General features: G+C 34.6%; 1 protein-coding gene across 1 annotated transcript in view; it reads left to right on the forward strand.

The window, feature by feature from the left end:
* LOC136847112 (splicing factor U2AF 26 kDa subunit-like) overlaps positions 1 to 9,390 on the forward strand; it is a 64,793-nt gene extending 55,403 nt beyond the window's left edge. The window contains exons 6-7 of the mRNA XM_067118446.1: positions 1,963 to 2,055; positions 4,753 to 9,390. Of these exons, the coding sequence (XP_066974547.1) occupies positions 1,963 to 2,055; positions 4,753 to 4,951 (292 nt within the window). The 3' untranslated portion in view covers positions 4,952 to 9,390. The remainder of the gene's footprint in view (positions 1 to 1,962; positions 2,056 to 4,752) is intronic.
* The last annotated feature ends 275 nt before the right edge of the window (positions 9,391 to 9,665 follow it).

Genomic DNA, 9,665 nt, shown 5'->3' on the forward strand with positions numbered 1-9,665 from the left:
TGGCAGAATAATCAAAATTTGGAGGTTTTTTATGAAAAACTCAATAAAAATGCAGTTTACATCATTTTCAGTGCACCAAAAGCATTAAAAGTAAGGTTTTCTTTGGATTTTTTTTATGATTTTTCGGTTTATGACGCGGCGTAAGAACGGAACCCCCATGGTAAACCGGGGACTGACGATATATATATACTGCACATACAGTATAGTTACATACTACAGTATATAAATATAAATACCACACTTACACATGTGGAATTTCCAAGAAATTGTGTAAAAAGTAAAATAAAATCTAGAATGAAGCATAGGAGGTTAGGCATGGTAAGAAAAGATGGAAAACAGTCAAGGAAGTAAATTTTTGTTTGATTTATTCCTAAGGTTGGGGAACATAACAGTACAGTCACTACCCAACTTATGAACAAGTTACATTCTGGACTGCCATTAGTATCTTGAATTGTTCGTAAGTTGGTTTTTAATATATGGTGTATAATTTTCATTGATGGTTACATTCCCAAGTTGAATTGAAATTATGGATTATACCATTTTCACCATATTTTTAAATCATGCAGAGCTATAGAGAATTACTTTGGATGTTAGAATGGTAAAAAGAAGAAAATAGAATTTAGGTTCATGAAACATTCAAAATGTAGTATTTTTCCCATGAACTGGGAGAGAACTTTGCAAGAGCAGTGTCTGACATTGGAAGTTCATAAAGTAAACAGTGCACACTGCCATCTGTTGACAAAAATACATATTAAATATTTCCTATGGGGAGAGGAAATGTAGAAAATGGGAATTCATCAAAGAACATGTTAAATTGGGAAGATAGAAATAAGTAGGAAAATTTACGAGTATGAACGCGTGTTCTCGTAATCGTAAGAAGAATACATGGTGGTTAATCATGAGAATACTTGGGATAATCAGGGAAGGGGTTAAAGGACCGGGTTCTTCTTCGTCTTCTTCTTCCTCTTGTTCATTTGTTTGCAAAAATTCCTAGTAGGCAGTATAGGCGCACTGAGCAAAATTTAAACTTATGGGTAGCAGAGGGGAGCACTCCGAATACAGTTTTAACTTGTGACCCTGCCTGTTCGTATCTCTGAATGTTTATAATATGAATGTTCATAAGTAAAGTGGTGATTGTACATGAAATTTTTTGTAAACATATAGTGAAGGCTGGTAATGTAAAGAGGCAGGTTACAATTAAGACTAGAAACTTTCATGAGTGTGTAATTTTAAAGTGTGCATCTGCAAGGGATGGTAGTAGAAGTAAGTGCCCCCTGAACCTGGCACTTTTGCACTTTTGTCAAAGTTTTTAAATGCTATACTTCTGCCTTCCAGTAAGGACTATAATTTTTTTTTTTTTTGTCACTTATGCACTGGTTAGAGGAGCAGTCTTCTTGGAATGGAAATAATTAATGTTGATGTCAGACATGGTTTTTATACCAAATTTTATGTGCAAGAAAATTGGAGATAGCAGCTTTACAATAAAGATTATAGATATTTTGTATGTCATTGTTCCAGTGCCAGGAGGACATGTAGGGAGAAAGAAAAGATGTGGCGATGCAGTAATAAAAGAATTTGGTAACTGAAAGAGTCAACTTTTACTATCTGAGGCTCATCCTATTTAGTTCTCGGTAGCTGGCTTTCAAGACAGATAAAACTAAAATTTCAGAACACTCAACAAAAATGTGAGACAAAAATAGAAGGCAGTTGACTTTTTAGCCAAAAGATTCTGACCAACAGCAATGTTGCTAATTGAGAGACCTCTAGCTAAAGTGTTGGTTAAATTTTATCTTTCACATGAGCTCCTGGCCTTTACAGATATCCATGTTTCACTTTCATCAGTTACAGGAGTTGACAGGTAAAAGAATATTCCTTTACCGTATAGTATAAGGTCATCCTAGTAAGTTGCATTTTAGTTGTCTGTTTCAAGTATATCACAGGAAACCGTTCTCTTTATTACAGAGAATGTACGCGCAGCGGGTTTTGTAATTTTATGCACCTGAAACCAATATCCAGAGAGTTGAGACGAGAGTTATATGGACGTAGACGAAGGAGGTGAGTATTGTATAACTTGAAAATTAACTTCTTTGGAAGCACTAGTAGAAGGGATTGTTAAAATACTTTTCCTGAGGTTTGCAGCAAATTATGGAAAGGAATTTGAATTAATATAAGCAAAACATTATGAAAAATCTGTACTGTATACTACAGTATATGGCTTAATGTTACTGAGTCGTCTCAACAAGATGCCCAAGAGTAATGGAAGTTAAAAGGAAGGCTTATTAAGGAAATTCATGTTAACACTTATAATCACTTCTTTATTGTTATTTCGGACGGAAGTTTTTTGTAACTTCACTTAGACCCTTGGTTCTTTTGAAATCAGTTTAAACCGCTGATGAGATAGGTAAAGTGGAGCCAACTTGTGTGGAGGGTATTAAAATTGGATTGGTAAATTGACTAAGCACTGATTGGTAAATTGACTAAGCACTAATAACAGTAGCATGCTGCTTACATTTATGTGTAATAGGTCTCAAGTCAGTCTATGATAAAGTTTTTAAATCAGATTTTTTTTTTCTATTATGCAGCAATCTGTCATTGAATATACTATTCTATAATTTATTTGACAGTTTGGAACATTCTTGCATTTCATAAGTAAGACACCCCTGAAAAACAGCGTTTAATCCCCCATTTTACTCATAATTTCTCTCTGCTAACAACTTCTGAGTTCGTTTCCCATATGTCAAGATGTGTTTGAATTTGTTGCTATGAGATAGTGATTTGTCTAATCTTAATACAGGTATTTCCCCAGTTACCATGGGGTTACGTTACAAAAACCCCCCTTGTTTCTCAAAAAAAAACGCAACTTGAAATTAGCCTAGCCTATACAGTACTAGGATATGCAGCACCATACAATCTATACATACACGGTAATCTACCCTACACTATACCCACAGCATACCATGGTTTTGTGACCATTAATGTATTATTATACAGCAACTTCCTTATCAGTTGTTACCTATTATATTACCTTACACAAGATAAAAATGTGTTGGCTGTGTGTGAACTATAAACCTAAGCTAGCCCAGGTCTTACACTTACAGTATCCATTTGCAAAAGTCAAATATGCTATTACAGCTGTATTTAAGATAAAGGTAATGGTAATGAAACTGTTATTTTACTTATAGAATCCATTAATACTGTATTATTATATTGATATTTTATCATTGTAATGTGTAAAAAAAAAAAATTGCCCGCCTGTGGCAAAAAAGTGATTCTCAGAATCAGCTGATTGAGCCTACTACCAAAAGATTTATGAAAATAATTTTTTTAGTTGCTAACGGAAACGAAAGTATTAATGGAATTATTATTTTTTAACAAATGTAAAATGAGTATACAAAGGTAAAGTACATACTTTGTTAAATAAAATCCCTCAAAATCATAAAACAGCTGTTTCCCACCAATTCGTTTGTTTACCAATGTAAACGACCGCAGTTCTCTCTCTCTCTCTCTCTCTCTCTCTCTCTCTCTCTCTCTCTCTCTCTCTCAGTACTGTACATATCCTTTAATGAAATATGAATTACTGTATCATAAACATTAAATACTAAAACTCCAAGAAGTTCATGACATACTCGAATGAGTGCATGCATACGTTTTACAGTTTTTTTTTACTTTGCTTGATTTACTGTATTATTTTTATTACGAGTTTAGGTTATTCTAAGTATGATTAGCGCACATAACAGTAAACAAGAGAATATTTCATCTCTAATCACCATAAAAATCTTTAAAATGCTTATTTCATATGTAAACAGGACAAAACTCAACAGGCTGTACCCTATGGACTTGAATGCATTTATACTTAATTTGGTCAATAAAACTAACAAAAGATGAGAAAATGCAATAAAAATATAAACGAGATTACTGTAGCATAAAATATCAACAAAATAGTGTAAGGGTGTGTGTGTTACTGTATTAGGCTTTCAAGTAAACATACCTCAGTTATCTCTCTCTCTCTCTCTCTCTCTCTCTCTCTCTCTCTCTCTCTCTCTCTCTCTCTCAGTACTGTACTGTACTGTACATACATATCCTTTAATGAAATATGAATTACTGTGTCATAAACATAAAAATACGAAACTAAAACTCCAGGAAGTTCACAACACCATCGTACACTGCTGCCTGTGCCTGTCACGTGCAAAATTTTAAATATTTTCAATATTGTCATATCGGTATCGTGTCGTAATTTCGAAACCATCAGAACTGCTAACCTCATCACAAACTCGAATTATCGTAAGATGAAACATCATAACTGGGAGTCTACCTGTAATGTAAAATTTAGCTGATCATGGTAATGAAATATCTAGTACTGTATCCTTGAGTAGAGTAAGGATGGTCATCATATTTTAAATATGAATGGTAACGATCAATCTGCAGTTAACAAGGGACTGAAAAGTAATGAATTACAGTATTAACAAATTAATGGTTGTTTTATGCATTACTTGAACCTGATTATGCATGAAAGTAATTGAGTTTGAATTTAGCAGGAAAATGCTAACTTTTAATACATGGAAATCATCACCATCCACAACAGGAAAGAATGTTTCACCTTATTAAAAAATCTTATTGAAGACCAGGTATAGTTATTCTGCATCATATGTGACCAAGAATTACATTGGGATTCCTTCTAAAATCCAACCAAATTCAGATACAGATTTTATTTAGGAAAATGTAAATTTAATTTTGTCTTGATGCCTGTGATAGGTCACCTTCATCGCGAAGCCGTCGAAGAAGGTCAAGATCGCGAACCCGTAGATCCCGATCAAGAACTCGCAGGTCTAGATCACGATCAAGGTCTCAAGAGAGGAGAAGAGAACAGAGGGACACCTCTACATCTGCTGATAGAGTTAGCGTCCTTCCCCAAGAAAAAGAGCAAAGGGAAGGTCGTTACGGTCGGTATTAATGTTCCAGTAGGTACTTGCGGTCAAATAAGACAATAAATTCTTGTTGTTTCATAAAGCTATCAGTCCTAATTAGCCTTAATTTGCATTTCAAAATCCTAAGACACATAGCTTTTGAAGTCTTGAAGATGAAAGGAGAAGAATAAGTAAAAAATAAGCCACTTAACGAGAGCATGCACTTGTGGATCTTTGACCAGTCGTTAAGTAAAGATAGCTGACCTCATTCTTTCCCCAGTCATTATAGCGTACAACAGCCACGAGTTCCCTAGCTTAGTTAAGTTTGGAAATACACATCATTTCATTTCTGTATTCTCTTTTTCCTTGTGATATTTTACAAATTTCACCTCCATTGCTGTCTGTATTTTGGATGTTCTTTTTCTGTAATTATTCTTAATTGTATTTATTGCTCAACTTCCTAGCCAGGATTAATCATCTTTCACATTGTTTTGGGTAATTACCTTTCTGTACTCTCTGAATACTGCTAGGTAAGAAGTAGTTCATTTTTGTTGTGGATTATTTCATTCACCTTTTCTCAGTTCCTAAAAGTGACCAACAAACAACTTTAAAACTAAATACTGTACAGTATATTTTTTGTGTGTTTCTTGTGTCCAATTGATAACATTTACATCATAGCATTAGTATTTTTTTCTACTTTGTTATATCTCAGTATTAACATTTGTGTTATTGTGAAAGTTGATGATTATACTGCTGCTAAGTATCATAAGGCATTCTGTTGCTTGCCGCTGGTATATATTGTTGCGGCTCCTGTAATTTTAGTATACAGTATATATTTTCATTATGTACATGATTTTAGGACGTAATTCTGTTAGAATGCCTAATAGACTTTCTCAGGGACTGCCAAGTAAAGTTTGCTCTGTTTTATGTCCTTCATAGACACAGATCATCACATTTTTAAATTTATGAAAGATGGTAATTTTTTATAATGTAAAATATATAACTAAGAAGTTGAAGTTTTTGGTTTCCTAAGGTGAGAATTGTAAATGGTTTTTGAATAATGACATGAAAATTTGAAACAAGTCCCTTCAGCCATAAGGTCAGAGAGCCAGCATACATTATAACATTGCCTTATGGCATTAGTCCAGACCTTCAAGGAGCTTCTGTAGCTCTTTCCAAAAGGAAGTGAGCTTCCTTTCTGCTTTTTGCCTTAGTGCCAGGAGGTCAATAGATTCTAGGGCTTCCTATCACAATGCTCTCTGAAAGTTTTAGCCCTTTGTATACCCCAAAAGAAGCATGATTTGATCCTGCCAAGGTTCTTATTCTTTTAGTAAAATATTCAGACAAAGATGATGAAGAAGCCACTCAATCCATGTAAGAGCAGGAAGCCAGATTCTACCGCAAGAATGATCTCTTAGTCCAGAAATATACAGAGCACTTTGAAGTTTAGAGACATCCCAAAATTTGTCTGCCAAAGCACACTGGCAGATTATAGACATCTATGTTTGTGCTTGCTGTGAATTTATTTATTTAATTTATTTTTTGTGTAATCATGAAGCTGAATGGCTGTTTGTTATTGTAGTATGTTCAAAAATGGAAAATGGAAATACTGTATTGTATCAAGTTCAAAAATGGAAACAGAAAGAAGTCAGAATGACTTGAGTTTGCCGAAAATCTTCGGGTATGATGTCACTTGACATCATCATATTCTCAAGAGTTTTGGAGTAGGATGATAACATTTGACACCTTTGGAATCTCAGAAAGTTAGTAAATCTCCTTGCTATGACCCTGAAACCCAGACTTGTGCTGCTCTGGTCAACTAAACCCATCTGCATGAAAATTAGATGCCATGCTTCATGGCTGGGACAAGCTGGAAGTTTGTTCTTTCCCTTTTTATGGTCTGCTCCACCAGGTTCTGAAGAGGCTGAGGTCTTCTAATCAATAATCTCACTTTCACAAGTGCTACAACACTCCAGCAATACTCTTAATACTTGGAGACTGCAGGAGTTGTTTGGTCTTGTAAACCCTTGACCTCTCAGTTTGTTGGTTGGTGTACTCTGAAAGGCATCAGGCCTCTCAGTGCATCTATACCCTTAGTTACAGATTTCTTTCTTCACTTTCATGTACAGAAGTTGCTTGTTCTGAGAAGTGAGTTCCATATAAGTGTTCAACAATAGTGGCATCATTTCATGTCTTCATTCCACTACTAAGGCTTGTTTTCAAAAGCTGGATAATACCTCCTCACAACTTCAACTTCTTGATATGGAGACAGCCTTTTTACTGGCCTTTGATTCTTAAAGATGTGAAAGCAAGTTGTATGTTCTCTCAAGCAGTGCCACCCATGCCAGAATTATTCATCTATTGGTTTTTCCTTTTCCCCTGATTTCATTGTCAAGACTCATTTCAGGATGATCTTACTAACCTTTTTGCTTTTGCTTTACATTTGGTCACTGATCCTTTCACACTGTGCCCCGACTCATTTGGCAGACTCTCAGGATGATCTTACTAACCTTTTTGCTTTTGTTTTGTATTTGGTCACTGTCCTTTCACTTTCTATCCCCTGATTCCAAGGTAATGTTATAGCCGTTTGTACTATTGAGAAAGACTGAAAATCTTCCAATTGAAAGATTCCAGCAGAGGTAATTCATGTCAGAGAATATGATCTCTTATCTGGCTTTGGCAGGATGATCCTCAAACCTATTCTGGGGTGTCTGAGGGTGAAGCATTTTCAAGTGAGAGTGACAGTTTGTGAAACCAGGGCCCTTTCAACTTTTGCCGCCTTAAAAAGGAATGCCAGAATTTCAACCTTCTCTGGAGCAGGAGCATGGAAATGTCAATCTACTTTTGCTAAGTTCTATTTAAGAAATGGGTTGTGTAAGGGTTTATGTATTTACCAGGGTCATTAGTCATGGCAGGTCACCTGTTACCTCCAGCAGATGTTGTACATTAGCCTTCCTCAACTTCATTTATGTTAGTTAATTCATCCATCATTTACCTCGGAGATGTAGACTTTTAGGGTTACAAGCAGTCATGGGTCACTGGAATAGTTTGTACCTTCCTTGTGCATTTGTTGAAGTATTGAAGTTAGTCAGTTGCTTCTTTTTCAGGGTATTTTCAGACACTGTTCCTGACTTATTTTGTCCCTAAGTGATACAGGACCCATCAGAATCTCACTGTAACGGGAGATAATTTTCTCTTGTCCTCCCACCAGAACAGCAGTTTAGGCTAATTATGATCGATGGGTTTGTTATGAAGCATTTGTAGCTTTTATAAAATAAAAATTTTCATACATACTACATAATGAAGTGCTAGGCTCTTAGTCCGCCATGATCTAGCTGTTAAACAAGTTGTATGCAAAAGAATTAGGTCATCCACCTCATCTACTGATGGGTCAAAGGTGCACTTGTGCTTAATGTCATCAGTGGTTGCTTTTCCAATTAATCACCTTCACCAGTTTTCAAGACTTTACAAGCTACGTGTCCAGAGAATTCAATACCACAAATTAAAGCTATTTATGATTGATAGGTTTGTATAAAAAATTTTGTTTTATAAAAGCTGCAATTTTAGTTCCTGCAGAAGCACAGGTATTACATTTTCAGAATAATGTAAGAGTATTTTATTTAATTTATGTATTATTTGGTGTACAATATGTGTATACATAAATATATACAAACCTATTTGCAGGACTGTAAAATACATACAAGCTATTTATGATTGATAGGTTTGTATAAAAAATTTTGTTTTATAAAAGTTGCAATTTTAGTTCCTGCAGAAGCACAGGTATTACATTTTCAGAATAATGTAAGAGTATTTTATTTAATTTATGTATTATTTGGTGTAGAATATGTGTATACATAAATATATACAAACCTATTTGCAGGACTCTGTAAAATACATACAGTACTGTATATTGATTAGTAACAGGACTATAAAATACACTGTTCTGTATATTGATAAGTAACCATTGTTCTAGATGTTGCTTTACAGAGCTATGGTCACTGTTTTAAGTGGCTTTTCAGCTTTCATTTTTATAATTTCTTGGAAGGTCATTGCTGCTAACTTTTATGTAAAAGTTTGTTTGTATTTAACTTCCTGTACTTGCTCACCTTTATGATATAGATGGATTTATTTTATTAGTATGATAATATTGTCAAGTAGCAATACTATGTTGTAAAATGTGCATCGATTTTGTTTTCATAAGTAATTTTTTGTGTCCAACTGAACTGCTTATTTTTGTATTTTTGTTTATATCAGGTTTTATGAATGTTGTCTGTAGATTTAAACCTGACTGTTGTGTGAATCAGTTTTGTCAGCTCACTGTCATCAGCAGAGAATATGTCATTTGATTTGTTATTTTATGTCAAAGTTGAAATATGGGGCCTACATACTTAAAAGTACATTTGTGGGATTTTCTATTTCTTATTGTTGAAATTTTTAATTTGATATGTTGGTGGAACTCTTTGCATTAAACATGTTGAAAATTTGAGTCTAGTACTGCATATCCTTTTACTCTTCAGATCTGGAGTACCTTCTGACAATGTAGTCTTTCCCCAAGGCATTTGTGGAGCCAGTTGTACATAGGTACCAAATTTCACATGAATCCAAGTATTAAATTATTATTGGGTAAATTTAACCAGACCACAGAATTATATATTTGACCAAGATTCCAGAAAAGCCAGCTCCCTTTTAGGCTGCTTGCTTGCTGCAGGGGTAAGGTTGATTGCTGGATACCTTACCACTAAATATTCTGGTTTTCAAGCA

Source organism: Macrobrachium rosenbergii, chromosome 16, assembly GCF_040412425.1.
Source record: "Macrobrachium rosenbergii isolate ZJJX-2024 chromosome 16, ASM4041242v1, whole genome shotgun sequence".
Classification (NCBI taxonomy): Eukaryota; Metazoa; Arthropoda; class Malacostraca; order Decapoda; family Palaemonidae; genus Macrobrachium; species Macrobrachium rosenbergii.